This window comes from Neolamprologus multifasciatus, chromosome 10, assembly GCF_963576455.1.
Source record: "Neolamprologus multifasciatus chromosome 10, fNeoMul1.2, whole genome shotgun sequence".
NCBI lineage: Eukaryota > Metazoa > Chordata > Actinopteri > Cichliformes > Cichlidae > Neolamprologus > Neolamprologus multifasciatus.
In genome coordinates this window covers 2,516,134-2,532,850 of record NC_140448.1, presented here as the reverse complement: position 1 = coordinate 2,532,850, position 16,717 = coordinate 2,516,134, and the positions used below count along the sequence as shown (strand labels likewise).

Below are 16,717 nucleotides of genomic sequence, written 5' to 3'. Positions count from 1 at the left end.
CACGTAAAAAAAAATTGCAGGTGCAAGTGTTGCATTTTGAGGAGAAATTTATTTTGAGCGTACAAAAGCTGAATTTGAGTGAACAAAATTCATTGCTGCGTGCAAAAAACGTATTTCAGTGTTTGCGCTTATCCATATACACACACAATAGCACCCCCTCTCGCTCAGTTTTTTCATTTGCGCTTGCTCGCAATGTGTTGCTTGCGCTCACAACATTCTCTGCTTCGTACGCTCAACTTTCTGTACACCGTTATAAGTGTGCCACAAATCCAACCAATCACAGACTTGGTTTCAAAAATTCTGATTGGCTCTTACAGTCTCCAATCAGCTCGCTAGCTACTGCCTTCCGGAAACACTGTCCGAAATGTAGCTAAATCCAGCTAAACTCTATCAAACACCAATTTGCGGATAATATCTTTAATTATTTAATTTAAAATATATTATTTTTTAAGACTATTGTTGGTGTAATGTAGTTGCATCATACAACCATGCCAACTGACTAATTTTTCCAAATTATCTTTGAGTAGCTCTCTTTTATGTCGTTGAATACTGAGCAGCAGCACGAAAACAGCATGTCCCAGCCACATGTAAGTAATATAAAATCATTTTGTACATTATTATAAGCTTGATAACTGACGTTAGCTAATTTGCAAACTATGCAAACTTGAAAAATGATGTACCTCATGTAGTTTGTTTTATGGGTTGTTTATTTTTGTCTGAGATACATCATTTCATTGTATTTTTCTAACTACTTGTCCATTTGCTGCTTTTAACAGGACATACTGAGACAGCAAATGATGCATAGACTCTTTTCTAAACTGGAAGCTGCTTTAAACCAACAACCACTAAATCTGGATTATTTGGAGTTCTTGACTCGTCATGAGCTTGTTCTGTTTGAATCTTTCTCTCAGCAAATAGGCGGTCTGTCAGAGATTACAGAGGCTCTACAAAACGTTCATCATCTGGTTCAGTGTGAAATTAACATCAGCTCTGTGGCCATTATTGAACTGGAAACAGAAGTTGGTCTGGGACCTGGCCACCCCAAAATCGTACTAGAGAGAGAAAAACTCAAGAACTTGTTGGACATTCAGCTGCCAGTCAGCTGCATTGCTAAATGTCTTGGTGTTTCAAGAAGAACAATCTACAGGAGGATGCAAGAATTTGATTTGTCTGTGAGAGGAACATACAGCACAATGAATGACCAAGAGCTGGACAACATCATATCGGCTATCAAAAGTCAGATGCCAAATCAAGCCTTAGATTGTTTTCCCTCTGAAACAGGTACAATGTTGTGATCTTTGGTGGAGTGGATGGCTACTCAAGGAAGGTAAAATTTCAACTGTTATGTAGAATATTTGGTAGTTTTAAAATGAGAGCTTTATTAGGTTATTTTTTATGAACATCAATTATTCAGTAAGCCAACATAGTGGACGATTTGCAATTTTTAAAAAAAATTTATAATCAGTTCTTTACAAAAAAAAGGTTCAACTAAAAGGCCATTTTCATTTTTTGATAAGTACTACCAATATTGATGTATAGACTACTCAAGCTTTGAATTATGGTTATGAACATAGAACCGTAAAATATTCCTTGAACACTTATTATGAAACTGCATTATTAACTGAAAACTATACATGATCTGAAACCAGATCTTTAATTTTCCATTTGTTTTTACTGCAGGTCCTGTACTTGGATGCAGCAACTAACAACAGGGCAAAAACTGCATTCTCATTTTTCCTGAGATCAGCCCAGCTTCACGGCTTGCCATCAAGGTTTTATGCCCTGATTAAATTTATATGCCAGCAACAAGTTTCATTAAAGAAAACTTTAAAAATTCCTTAAAAATGTATTTTTATCATAGGGTTAGGGCAGATCAAGGAGTGGAAAACCTGGACAATGCACATTTCATGTTTGCCACAAGAGGAACAGGGAGAGCGAGTTTCATATCTGGAAAGAGTGTCCACAATCAGAGGTTAGTCTTTTGATGTTTTTTATATTATTATTGACTGCATGGGTAGGTTGTTGTAGCAGTTCTGATATTGATTTGAAGCATGAAATACCTGAAATTCAAATGTATTTACAGAGTAGAACGACTTTGGCGTGATGTCTGGATTGCAGTCACTAGCAAGTAACATGATATTCTTCACTCACTTGAGGAGGAAGGCCTGCTTGACATTTCAGATGTCATTCATCTCTTTGGTGTCCACTACATCTTTGTCCCTCGACTCCGAGCAGATCTTGTCACCTTTGTTGGAGGATGGAATAATCATCCCCTCAGGACAGAAGGTGGTCTCACTCCTGAACAGCTCTGGTGTATGGGACATCTACAAGAGCTGGACGAGGGCGAGAGACTTGAGGTACCAGATCATAATCTGATTTTTTTTTTTTTTTAATTTAAATGTTGAATTTCAAAATTTTAGTTAGCAGTTAACTCTGCTCTTCTAAAATTAACAAATTAAACCCTTGTAGCACATCTGGGAGATGCTTCTGGTGATTTTATACATTCTTGCTTATCAATTACCACTAATCTAAATTACAGTAAGAAGAACATGAAAACAAAGGCATTCTTTTTAAATTGTTGTATTTAATGGAAAAAACGCTTACACAAAATAACATTCCTCCCAAAAGTATATATATATATATATATATATATATATATATATATATATATATATATATATATATATTCTGGAATAATGACCATTATATATGTTTGTGGATTTGAAGGAGCTTCAGGATCCAGACATTGACTGGGAGAGTGCTGTACTGCAAGAAGAATCTAACAGCACAGTTGTGGTTCCTGAAGTTGAATGCCCACTGGATGAGGAAACCCTGGAGGGACTTCAGAGAACAATTAATCCCTTGGAACATTCTGAGTCACACGGTCGTGACCTGTACATACAATTCTTGCTACAGGTGTCAAACCAACAGTGACACTTAACATGGACGTGAAAGTCAACGCTCTTTTAAGTTCTCAAATACTGGATTTCTTTGCTAAAACATTCAGATTACAAGTAGACAAGCAAACAAAGCACTTGCTTATTATCTATCAACGTAGGACCCTACACAAAGTTTTGAAGTCTTGTCATTTTCATGAAACAGCTACGAACATCTTAACAGCTAATGTTTAGAAACATTTTTACTCATTTAGTTTCCAAATTACAAGAGAACAATGTGTTAAACTCTGTGGAATCCACCACCATATCTAACTGCTGCACTCATTATGGTTTTAAACACTGTGTAAGTGTCCAGATGCTGCACTGGAAAAGTCACAGTACAAGTGCATGCACTCACAACTGGGTAACAAATGGAGTGATCTCCCAGCCGCTCCTTACATTCGTGGTCAAACTTGCATGTTATTTTGAAATGTCTCTTTTCATCAGGGAGGATGGGAACATGGGACTGGCCGGTCATCCACTGGAGCACATGGTGGACAGCAAGAGACTCTGATTTTTCACCACCTGCACCGCCTGTGTTTCCATCTGTGATGTTTGAAAATGTTTCTGAAGTCTTTTCTAAATAAAAAGCAATTACAATGTTTTAAATTAACAACTAAGAATACTTTCTAGTGCCCTGCATGTTAAAGCAAAAATATTTAACAGATGCATACGGTGTATATATATAATACTATAGGTATATACAGCTAATACTATGTAGTACCTGATGCTTCAATCTCCTGCAAGAAATCTTGCAAAAAATTTATGATCTTCCTCTCAGTTCTCTCCCTAGATGTCCCCTTTTCACTGAAATGTGGTTGGCAGCTCATCATAATGAAATCAGCGTCTGGCTGTAAATAAGGAAATAAAGTAGATTATATTATAGATATATTATTCATTCAAAACTAATAAATAAATACAGGATAACTACAGTACAGATAAGTGGACTGTCTTTGGATCAGACTGAAGCTGCTATGTTAATACTTACTTTGAGGATTTTCCCAGGAACAAACAAACTGTGGCAAGCTTCAGGATTTACAGCCAGCAGGTTCACAAGACCATACAGTTCCATGCCCTTTCTGAGCTGCTGTAGCATTGGTATCAGTCTTGTTGTAGAGTGTAAGACAATGGCACTTAAAACAAACAAACAAAAAAAAACAAAATGAAAAACTAGTTGGGGATGGGGGGATGGGTTAATGATCTCTCTGATGTTTTCTCCCTTACCGGATCATGCTTTCCTTACTATCCATCTTTATCTGGTTTGTGTATCCACAGCTGACAATTTCATCAGCCCACAACATCAGAGACTGTATGTCTGCTGCATCTTCAACCTGGAAATGTATAATGTGAAAGAGGAAATACAGAAGGTTAAAAGTGTTTAAAAACACCATACTCATAATATATCATGTGCCAGAGCTAAACCAGGTGCTCACTTTGCAGATGAGCAGGGAAGATTCCACATCTGCAACGTCCTCCTTAGACAGACAGCTGAAATCAACCTCTCCTGAGCAGAGGAAATTGTAGCACCATTCTTTGAAAAAGGCAGGAGATGGGCCTCCTTGGGCGAGGCTGACTGCAATTATTTCACCAACAGTTCTGTGTAGACAAATGATTATAATTCATTTTCAGGTAACATTTACAAAAATATCGGATGTGTATTAAATGTGATACACAAAGCTCGTATGTAACCAACCTGAAGTTTTCATTATCAAGATCGGTCAGAGAATACTTGGGGTTTTTGCCCTTGTTCTCAGGTCCTTCAAAGAATCTGCTTTCAATACCTGAAATCATGTCTTTCATACAAAAAATATCCGCATTTTTAAGTTATCCATTATTTATTGACACTAGGACAAAACAGGTAATAGGCAACTCACCACTCAAAAACTCTTTCCTAAGTGCTCCTGTATCCACACCTGCCTCTCCAATGAAAACCACCCTAAGAACACTGGTGGGAGATGCAGCTTTTTTTCTCTGCCATTGGAGAATGCCTCTGTCTGGAAGGTCTTCTCTGTCCACACACAACTTAAATTCTGTTGTGGTGTCGACTTGTTGTTCAAGGCAACGCAATACATCTTCCACGCTTAACAAAAACAGGGTAGAAAACATCCTAAGTTCTCAAAGAAAAATAATCATCTTTAGATTAAAAGAGGCTACCACTTTAAACATGATTAGAAATTATTGCAGCATGTTCTGTGCAACAACCTTTAACAATAATTTAAAGTAGTGTGATCATAAAATGTTTTATATGAAATTAAACCCCAGTTATTGTGTAAAAGATCTTACACATAATTTTAACAAATGGTTCTGCATAATAGTGTGTATATGAACTATAATAGAGCAAAAAGTACCTGTCTGTTGTGCATACTGAAGTTTGCGCTGGTGTCCCTGTAGTTTGGTCATTTTCTTCAGGCACCATGCATTGAAAGCTGTTGACGATGTTGTCATTGTAGTTACTATGGTTTTTAGTAATGTGCTAGGTTTACCTTGCATTTGCTTTTCACAATGCATAACTCAGATTCCTGCAGAATCAAAAAACTGTAATTGTGATACTATATTATTTAATCAAAATTGCTCAATTTGATTTCATCAAAATTGTCTCACCTCATCATCATCAGTCTCATCAGGAGAGAATTTTCCTTTGCACGTATTGATGTGTACTGCAAGCATCTGCAGAGGCATAACTTCATTACACTGGTAACATATCTTCTTTGGCATCTTTGAAAAGTGCTGTGAGTCGGTAGAGGAGATGTGTCTAATGTTTCCTGAAGAGGTACTATGTAAAAAGTGGATTTGCCACCTCCTGACACAGCTTTCAGTGTTTTGACAGAACAGCCTTCTGTTTCAGGTGGAATTACAGTGAGCTTTCGTCGACCACCGCCACCTTTATTGACAGAAAGATAGCATAAACAATCAAGCAGCAAAAGTATCAACTACATAATCATAATGCAGTATGAGCACGCAAGAATGCCAAAAACACACATAAAAACTGAATTAACAACAAACCTGTTGCCTTATGCAAGAGCCATCCTCCACAAAGATATTCCATTTTTGGAAAGGTTTCTTCCAGAAGACTAGAAATCTTAGTTAAAAACACAGTTAAGCAGAATGGAACACTAAATGGACTGTGGCATATGATTCAGGCTAAATGCGTCTGCCAATGACTAATTTTAATACTGACTATACAAACTTACCTCTGCATGGTCACCATCTTCTGGAAGAGACACTGTTTGTCTCCCCATGCCAGCTTGTAGGAGTTCAAGCTCATCAGCTGGCAAAGGTGTGTAGGATGTGTTTTTTGACAGCAAATAAAAACTGAGGCCTGTGGTCTTACTGCCTGCCTTAACAAGCTGCTTAGTAGATGTTAAACATCTCTTTTTACCACGCCTCAAGTTTGATTTGAAATATCCTGGAAATGATCTGTGGGATGAAAATGCTTGAGTTTAAAAAATGCAGTGTTGCATAACATAAGGGTTATTGTTTAATAAAGTTATTAAATATGACATCAGTCCTTAACAGCACATTTTAATTTAAAAATCAATGTTGATAAATCCACAAACCAAATAACTTTAACAGAAAAGATTGCAAAAAGTAAAAAAAAAAAAAAAAAGCAAAAACCTTGTCATCTCTTGCTGGATAGTCAAATTTCTAGGCTCCGGCTGCCCACTCTCTGTTGGCCTCCCTGAAGGATTTGTGGATATGTTGTTAAGCAGCAAAGACACCAGATTTCTTACTGCTGACTCAACTGCACCATTACCCTAAAAAACATGATTAGGATACACTGCCTCAGTAAGACAACTACGCTGGTAATTACCCATAAGGCTAGCTTAAACTCTACAGCTGCATCTGTAACTACAGTTTTACAGCATATTAAACAGAAAGGACAGCAAATTACTAAATTCACAAAAAAAATTTAAACTCACCTGATACTGTGGTGTAGTATTATTGGAGCCATTGTTTGATTCTGCCATCTCTTCTTTAGCTGCAGAGTAAATCAAAAATCCCTCGATCTGCAAGAAGCGAGGCTGAGTGGACAGTGTTTCCGGAAGGCAGTAGCTAGCGAGCTAATTGGAGACCGTAAGAGCCAATCAGAATTTTTGAAACCAAGTCTGTGATTGGTTGGATTTGTGGCACACTTATAACGGTGTACAGAAAGTTGAGCGTACGAAGCAGAGAATGTTGTGAGCGCAAGCAACACATTGCGAGCAAGCGCAAATGAAAAAACTGAGCGAGAGGGGGTGCTATTGTGTGTGTATATGGATAAGCGCAAACACTGAAATACGTTTTTTGCACGCAGCAATGAATTTTGTTCACTCAAATTCAGCTTTTGTACGCTCAAAATAAATTTCTCCTCAAAATGCAACACTTGCACCTGCAATTTTTTTTTACGTGCGCTCAAATTTTTTTTACGTGCGCTCAGAATAGTGGCACAAAAATAACGCAATACAATGGCTGTAATAGATTGACAAAAATATATCTAAAAATGCATTATATGCATCATTAGTGTCTTCCACATAAACTTTTTTCTAAGTCTGTTTTAAAAGCCACAATTTGTTCTGGTGTTTTTATTCTATAACTGTTATCAATCATTCACATGCATAGTTATTTTTCTCACACTTATCAGATATTGTTCATATCACAGTCAGCAACACAATTCTTTTCTACACTGAACTCTATTTCTTTTGTTTAAATCTCTCAAGATCTGCAATGTCTCTGACAACAATTACTTTAGCTTGTTCTGGTGTCCCATTAAGTCTTATGAATACCTTACAGTTCCTGGTCCAGGTATCTTGGATGTGCCTTTCCTTCTTCAATAGTCTTGCCTGTTGTGCAATTTCAGCATTTCTCTTGGTGAGATGCTCATTCACATATACGCCGGTTCCCTTTAACTTCTTTCCCATCTTTAACAGTTCAACTTTATATTTCCTGTTCACAAATCGTAGTATGATAGTTGGCATCTTGGTATGTTTTTGTGGAATAGTATGACATGCAGCTATGTTTTCGCTATCCAAAAGAATGTCTTTGTCTTTGAAAAACTGAATAACTTGCTGCTCAAGCAAATCCTTTTCAGCTCTTGGTGCATCTTCAACCCTCCTTGTCACCTGCTGTACTCCGTGCATAGGTGTAGTGATTTGTCTTCAGTCCAGAAATAATCACATCTTCCATTCTTGTATTTGAATATATATGAGTGCTTGTGTATAAATACACAAACAATACACATATGCTTTCAATTGTGTAATTTAAGTGATCTAGGGTAGCTCTGTTTTGGAATTTCAGTTAACGCTAGAAATGTGGAATTAGGAATTAGACTCATTTCATTACTCTGGCTATAGTTCCTTATTCATCATTACTATTAAACTTATACTTAGTCATACTCTTAATTACAATAAAGCATGATTAAGTATTTGCAAAATCACATGCCGATAACTCTGTTATAATACTTTGTATCCAATCATAAAAATGCTGGATGTTGAAACCTTTTACTTCCATTTTGATGAGCCAAGGGACCTCAACCGCTGATACTCCACGTCCAAAAACTGACAAGTACTGTTTTATGGAGCAAAAAACCTAAGAGCGCATATTTTATGAATAATACCAACAATTACAAAAGCAGACCTTTAATAGTAATAAGTAATCCTTTATTTATAATACATAGCAATATTTTAAAAAAGTAACATTTAAAAATATTAAAGACAACAGGCACAGAAGAAGTGGTATAAAAAGCAGCAACCAACCCAAAGTAATGAATAAAACACATTACAAACAACACCTGCTTGACAGAGACCAAACAATTTCTTTTCATCTGTTCCTTGGCAGAAAATTAAGGCAGCTATTCAGCTTTAGGTTTCAACAATTGGAGGTAACTGAAGCAATCCCTTTGAAATGTCTACACAAGATTCAGAGTCTACTTGTACTTGTGCATATACTTGGCTCTTTAACCTTTCTCTTTTTTGTTTTGTATTCCAAAAGGTTTTCATTTTCTCCAGAGGAAGATTACAGCCCACTGCTCTGTAGCCGTTTTGACTTTTTTTTCCAGCTCTGATGCAGTTGAATTCGTAATAGTCTCTTTCGTTGTCTTTACCTGAGGCCACATTGAATCATTTGTAATGGCCATGAAGGGTTAATGAGTTCAGTTTTTCCAACACAACACTGAATGAGTCCTCCTGGTGTTTTGACGCATGAACACAAAGTTGTGTATCTTTGCCAGTTCTTTTTTTCATCATTCAGGACAGTTCCTCTAATGATATCGTCCATTTCTGTGGAAAAATAACAGAAGTTTGATTAGTCGATATGCATTCATTCATTTTAAGTTGTTTTGGGGTGTTTCTCAATACAATGTAAATATTAAATTTGAACAAACAGGGGCAAAAGAAATGCCTAAACTTCCAATGGTGCATCTCTACCAACTTTTACATGATGGCCCAGGACAAATTTAGCCCTTTTTAAATTACTGTTAATCTCATACTTGCCAACCTTGAGACCTCAGAATTAGGGAGACATTCAAAAGGGTTGTGGGGGGGCATACATATACATATGTATAAAAAACTTGAATTTTTACAGTGTTTATTTATCGGATAAAATAAGTTCAATGTCACCGTTATTATTGTCCGTCCGGAAACAGCGGGGGTGTCCAAATTCAGAGGACCCAGCCTTCGCGGTCTAAGAGGGCCGGGTCCTCCGAAAGCCGAGTAGGCCGGAAGTGAGCGGATGTAAAATTGGACGGTTTAGCCTTCAGAATTACGTCACAAACACTCTCGGTGGAGTGAAACTGCCATCTGCTCCTTGCTATCTAAAATATAACTGGACGCTGGCGTAAATTCTCGACCATCTCACACTTCTGTTTAATCAGTTTTCTGTTTGATGTTTATTGCTGTGTGAAAACCCCGGAGGTACCCTCCAGAGGGATTAATAAAGTTTTATTTAATCTAATCTAATAACTTTAATCTCAGCCAAACCGATTTACTCACGAACAAATAAAACACCAAAAATAGCCAAACAGTAACATTATTAAGTTATCTAAGTGACCTATATATCATGTTTAATCTGAGTAGCGAAAGACTATGGGGGGTCTGAAAACGATGTGCCGGGAGTTTGCTGTCGGTCCAGATATTTGAAGTTTACACAGCTACGTTCTCGCCTGAAAATATGTCAGAAGTTTATTTTGCGATCCAGAAAGAGTAATAAGAGTAATAGTAAAACTAAGTAGCTGCTGCCATTGTTGAAAACTGGGCCGCACTATGAATTCTGGGATATGATTTTTCAATTTTTTGTCCACATGGAAAATCAGGAGAAATTCGGGAGAATGGTGGCTCTGAAATTCGCAATTCTCCCAGAAAAATCGGGAGGGTTGGCATGTATGGTTAATCTCCACAGACTCAAGAATTCAAGTCAATTTCCACAGCTATGGGCCAGTTAATTATGTGTACAGCTGATATTTTTATTCATAGATTCAGCACACAACCATTAGGCTAGGCTACTTGGATCGATTGCTCTCTACTTGTGTTTGTAAAATGATCAGGGAAGCTACTGCAGTTTTGTCTGACAACATTTTTATGACAGCTAAATTTACCTGTACTTTCATAATAAATCATAACACACTCAATTCTTTGTCTAGCGCAGCAGTCCCCAACCCCCGGGTCACAAACCGGAGTCGTGTGGTATGGGGCACAAGAGTTGATGCTCGGGCGTGAACTTTATGGTTTTCAGGGTTTTTATCATTATTTTTTTCACGTTTTTATCGTTAACTCTGATTCCCTGGGTTGGGGACCGCTGGTCTAGAGAACACTGGTTAGCTAATGCTGTCGTCAAGTAGCCTATCACTAGCAAACGAACAGCAAGCCAAGCGATGAATTCAATATTGCGAGGAAAATATGTATAACGCTTACTTTTTATTAAAGAAAAGTATCCTGAAAGGAATTTAAATTGCTGGATCGGCAGACAGAGGCGGTTTCTCGCAAGTGAAGTACGTTTTTTTAAGGTGGGTATTTTTCGAAGTTGCAAAATTATGGTGTCACAAGAAAGTGATTGGTCACTTGCAATGTTGAACCTGGAACAACATTAATTATGATGATGTGGGAACAACACCAACACAAGGATATCAGATCGTCTGCGATCCTATGTGTCTGACTTTATCCAGTGGCACACGATGCCAAACATCTGTGATGCGCAGTCCAAATATCTGCTGTTGTGCACACATTTTGAGCATGTGGAAGAATTTCAGTTATTGCTTCCTTCATTTTTGGAAAGGTTTTCTCAATGTGTGTCATCAATGTTTTTCTTCACACAGGAGTTCTGCCCCCACTTAGTCCTTCAACCATCTTACAGAATAAGGTCTTCTTAAGAGTAGAAAAGGGCTGCACTTCGTTGACTATAAAGTCAAATACTAAGGAATTTATTCTCCTTTGGGTGATGGCTGGAGTGCTAAGAATGGCTTATTAGAGAGGGGAGGGGTTGTGTCTTTGCTAGTTTGTTCATCACCATGATCCAATGTGTTTGTGTTGAGTAAACTGTGCATGACCCTGGGATGCATCCTCTGGAAAAATAGAAAGACAAAAAGAAAACATATTACTGATACATAAATAGTTTTCTATACAAAATCACTGCAAAAGTGCAGTCTTACCTACTGTCCACTAAGGTTGGGCGAATGGACGAATATATCGACTATCAGGGATAGGCTGAGCCTTTCGCAAATTGTTTTTACTAGAGTTATTTGCCCATGAGTAAATTTGGTAATAGTGCTAGTTGAAGCTAGCATTATTAGTGAGAAGCAGTCAATGGGAAAAATAATAGCGCTGTTTTAACGGCACCCTCTTCAGCTATGAGCAAATGCACCCTCGTCAGAGTGCGCCCAAATGCAGCGATTCATTTACTCAAACTCATAATAGGAAGAAAGAAAGGCAGCAGCCTATGTTCAGAAGAAAACAAAAACATTTTATCTAAATTTAAAAAAAAAAAAACACAACTGTTGGGAGGGAAACAAAGAGAAACTGGCTTCTTTTTCCCCTGTACAAGTAAAAAAATTAAAATGTCTCTTCCAGTAAACATTAAAAAAAATCTCTGACGTCTTTTGTGTGGTTTGATGCATCTCAAACAAATAAATAATCCAAAAAGTAGCTATCGTCATTTATCGCCTATCCTCATTTATTGAACTGCCGATTGTCGGTTGGAAAATTTTTACATATGGCCCAACCTTAATGTCCACCCTACTGTTAATCATTTTGGTACTGCTTTCAGAACTGCACATGATTATTTGCAGCTGGCAGGTTGTTAATGGAATCCATCAAGTCTAACAGTCTGTAGTCTATGAACTAACAGCAGCTAACAATGTTAGCTAAAATCACACAGCAATAGTAACATCAAACATACTGAAGTGGTACATAAACCAGGTAGCTACCACAACTAAAACAAGCTATTTACAGTAGGCTAAACATGAGGGTTTTTTTAAAAAAAAAAGAACTTACTTCCAGATATTTCTTTAGGGTTGGAGGGGGAGTCTTTTGATGCTGAGAGTAGCCTGGTTGCTGACAAGCAGAGTTTGCGTTGCACTGTCAGATTTTGTCCACCCCTCTCTTTTTTGAATATGAAGTAGTGTCAGAATTTCCAAGTAAGAAATGCATTGCTGGCTCTGTTGTGCTGGTTTCAGGTCCATTGTGTGACTGATGCCACCAATGTTAACAGGACGCTTACATTAGAGCCTTGTGTGTTTTGTTTAGGTTTCTGGCAATGCGTGGAATTAGCTAAATTACAGAGGGGATAGCCTAACACAGAGGTTCCCAAAGGGGGGGGGGGGGGGGGGGGGGGGGTATAAATAATAAAAAAAAGAAGGCTTGGACACTGCTAGCATAATGGACAGGTTTTTGACGGGACTCCCACACAAACGCAAAGCAGAAGATGAAGCATCGTTTCCAAACCATCTTCCTTCCAAGCCAAATACTAAAAAATATGATTAAGTATGGCTTCACCTACACAAGTGCCAAGGTAGGTCTCCCTGGCAGAATTAGGCTACGTCCACACGTACCCGGGCATTTTTGAAAACTTAGATTTTTCTATGCGTTTGCACCTTTCATCCACACGTAAACGGCGTTTTCGGTCACTGAAAACTGAGATTTCTAAAACGCCTGCCAGGGTGGATATTTTCGAAAACTCAGTTTTTGCATTTATGTGTTTTTTGACGTCACACTGTGCGCCACGTTATTGTTTCGGTGAAATGAATTTCTACAATACTGTTACTGTTAATTGTACTCTCTGCAGTGTTTAAATGCTTACATATACACACACAGTTACTGTCCCTCCATACATACGACTCAGTTCTGCTTCTATGCCCCATCTTTGTTTACTATTTCCTACCGAGGCTTCTAGACCTCTGATTGGCCAACATTTCTACACGGTTAGGAATATATTGCCACCTGTTGCTTTGGCATGTTCCTAGCAGCGTTTTCCTTCATTTCTGCGCTTACGTGTGGACGGGATTCTTTTTTAAAACGAAAACGGAAAATCTCCGTTTTCAAAAATACCCGTGTACGAGTGGACGTAGCCTTAGTTTCCCCTGCGTCGGGAGCACACGCTGGAGTGTGCAAATTACGGACAAACAGTATCCCACATTCTTGATATTTAGTTCACAAACACTTCTAATAATGACTTACTACATTTTGGAGATTTTAGCTACAGTTAAGTTACAGTGGGATACAAATATTATCAGGCTGATTCTGCCACAATTTGTTCCCCCTTTCCAAATCACGGACAAACAGTATCCCACAGTTGCTTATGCTTTTGAACCCATTTTGCACAGAGAGGCATTTTTTGAAAAATGTTTTGATAGCAATGTCGAATATTATTACACAGGAAAAAAAACTACACGTAAAATAATTACACCGTGATGCCTCTGCCTTCTAAATGGAGGGACAGTAACTGCATGTGTATATGTAAGCGCGTAAAAACGGCAGATAGTCAGATTAACAGTAACAATATATTGTCTCTATCCGCCATTGTAGAAATTCATCTCGTGTAAACAATAACGTAGCGCACAGTGTTACGTGACAAAAGGCACATACCTCTGACGTTGCATGACGAACTCCGTATTCCTCATCCACACGTAAACGCAAAAACTGAGTTTTTGAAAATCTCCAACCTGACAGGAATTTTAAAAAATCTCAGTTTTCGGTTATTCAAAACGCCGTTTACGTGTGGACGAAAGGTCTAAACGCATAGAAAAGCTGCATTCTCAAAAATACCCATGTAGGGATGGATGTAGCGTAAAAGAGTTAGTAGTTTAGTTTTTTGCTACCTGTAATTAATTGCAGTTTACTTTTATTTGTTTAATTGTTTACTAAATGTTTGAGGTGTGAAAGGGCCTGGCAAAAAAAGTTTGGGAACCACTGGCCTAACATATGAAATAGGAAAAGACCGCCATGTAATCCATTTATTTCAACAAAGTAACTGTATTCTAATTATCACCTTTTTAAACGGAATAAAATTACTTAGATTTTATATTTTAAATACGTAACTCTGGTACATGTATTCCATATTCTGGTGACTATTTAAGATGGCGGTTCGGTGTTTCTCATCGCTGGATTGTTGTACAACTCTTGTCAGTGTAGCCCCGGCTCTCTCTAGTTAATTCCTCGTTTTCCTGTGATTTTCTTCCTGGCTACTAACCGTGTTCTCCATGTAATGCCGGGCTCACACCTTGCAATTTTTGGCCCATTTTGAGCCGATTTTTGAGTCGTGCGACCATTTTGGCGATCGCCCCAATTTTGGCCTTCATCGTGCGTCGTGTAGTATACGTGGGGTAACGAGAAGCGATTAACACCTCACGGCCAGCTCCCGATCATCAATCGCTTGGTCGTGAGGGTGTCACCGCAGTTTCTCACACTGCGCACGCGCAAACACAAATGTCAGCGAAAAAGACGGCGCAGCACGGCAGTGCAGCGTGTGATCTGGACACAAGCGATGGAGGCACTTGTAGAACTTTGGAAAGCTCATCCGAGCCTTTTCGATGTGGCCTCACAAAATTATCACGACCACAACAACCGTGAAAATAGTTGGATATATCCAACTATTTTCACGGTTGTTGTGGTCGTGATAATGTCTATAGACATTGCTGCTCAATCACAGCTGCCTGATCATGTTTTTCATTAGCAATTTAGCAAAGTTGATGGCGGTGGTGTCCGTGTTTGTGTGAGTGAAAGACAGAGAGGGAGAGCGAGTGACAGAATTTCTGTTATAACCTTCATGTTATGGACGCACAGTGTGAGCACTCGGGTCGCATCAGAGCATCGGGTAGTGTGAGACCCTGCATCGTGACCTACGAACTTATAACCCCTGCGAGTCAATCGTACAGTTTGAGCAGGAGCTGAATCGCGCGACTGACAAAATCGCACAGTGTGAGCCCGGCATAAATAGATCTTCCTGGACCCATCCCTGCCTCTCCCCTGGAGTGCTTTCGTGAGTGTTTTTCAAGTGGCGTGTGTGACCGAAGAGGAGCATTTCATGCTCAACCACAGGAGTGTGGTTTTCCCTTCCCGTCCCTGGATTCCCTGTCTTCTTTTGCACATTTGTATAAAGCACCTGGTGTCTTTTGTAAAAAAAAAAACTGTTCAACCGTTTCACAGAGTTCTGCGCTTGAGTCTGTTCATGCATTATGACAGTTTTTATGTTAAATGTATTGTATTTGCCCTCATGTTATTTCTTATGGGTCTGTCCCATATGGAAAAGATATATATAAATCTTATAAAGTTTGTATCTGTCTTGTGTGAAACTTGTATGAAAAGCATTCAAGAGTGAAAACAGATATAAGATCCCTTGAAAAATTATATAATGAAACTTGTATGTTTTGGATACTTCCTAAAACAATATATGAAAGTCATGAGAAAGTGGCGACTTTCATGAGTAAATCATATAAGCCTTCTATGATTCACTATATGAAGTAAGCCAAATCGTATGCAAGTCTTTTATACGTTTTTTCTGTTTCTTTTCCATATGGTGTATTTTTGTCGATTGTTTTCACTTGTCTGTTAACTAACTCGTTGAGCATTTTGGCCAACTTTGTTACTCTTAATTTTCTCTAGAAATAAAACTGAGAGCAAAAGAGAAGCAAAACAAACTCTAGTCTAGTGGTGCCTATTTTTCCTTTTCTTTTGTTGTCCCTTCTATACATGTCTACAATTTTCTTTCCTTCTTAAATTGTATCTGTCTTTTGCTGGCAAAGTATATTACCTGTGCCAGAAGCATTCAGAAAGGACAGAATCACATTAAATGAGGTATTTTGGGGTTTTCCGTGTCTTGTGAGAAACCCAGTCTTTTCTTAGAGACTTTACAAAGACAGATGATTACTTCTACTACTGTTCATCTTATCTTTGAAAGCACCTGGCCTGTGGGCGTCATGCAGATTGATATAAGTGAAGGATATCTGCTGTACACCCAATTTGACTTCACTTAACAGCTTTTGAGATTTAATCACCTCATTGGCATTCACTAGCCTTAAGCAAGATAAGATACAGTGTAACCTTTTTTTTTCTTAGTCAGTCTGGTTAATCAGGATATGAATGAATATGTCATTGTCAAAGAACTCCAGGGGAAACGTGTGCCCGATCTCCTGAAATGTCCTGAAATGAACATGCTATCTTTTATACACATTCAACTGAAAGGCAGTTGAAACCAGTTGATTCTAGTCATGTAGACTCTATTCCAATTCACTTTAAAGCATTAAATGCTAATTTTAGGATCTTTCTAATATGACAAGAACTAAACCCTTTTCTCTGATGTTCTCTGTAAACATTTTGAAC

At 38.2% G+C, this 16,717-nt stretch overlaps 1 protein-coding gene and 1 long non-coding RNA gene across 2 annotated transcripts; both read right to left on the bottom strand.

The window, feature by feature from the left end:
- Positions 1 to 2,660: 2,660 nt before the first annotated feature.
- LOC146509332 (G2/M phase-specific E3 ubiquitin-protein ligase-like) lies at positions 2,661 to 5,366 on the bottom strand. The gene is made up of 8 exons (XM_085174222.1): positions 5,302 to 5,366; positions 4,811 to 5,016; positions 4,630 to 4,729; positions 4,370 to 4,532; positions 4,161 to 4,267; positions 3,925 to 4,069; positions 3,661 to 3,787; positions 2,661 to 3,515 (listed from the first exon to the last, which is right to left on the bottom strand). Exons 1-8 carry the CDS (start codon positions 5,334 to 5,336, stop codon positions 3,178 to 3,180), a joined length of 1,221 nt encoding a protein of 406 aa, XP_085030348.1. The 5' UTR covers positions 5,337 to 5,366; the 3' UTR covers positions 2,661 to 3,177.
- A 312-nt stretch (positions 5,367 to 5,678) lies between these two features.
- LOC146509331 (uncharacterized) lies at positions 5,679 to 7,385 on the bottom strand. Its single transcript, XR_014876391.1, has 4 exons — positions 6,857 to 7,385; positions 6,552 to 6,691; positions 5,940 to 6,353; positions 5,679 to 5,817 (listed from the first exon to the last, which is right to left on the bottom strand). It is a non-coding gene; the product is annotated as an uncharacterized LOC146509331 (long non-coding RNA).
- Positions 7,386 to 16,717: the final 9,332 nt, after the last annotated feature.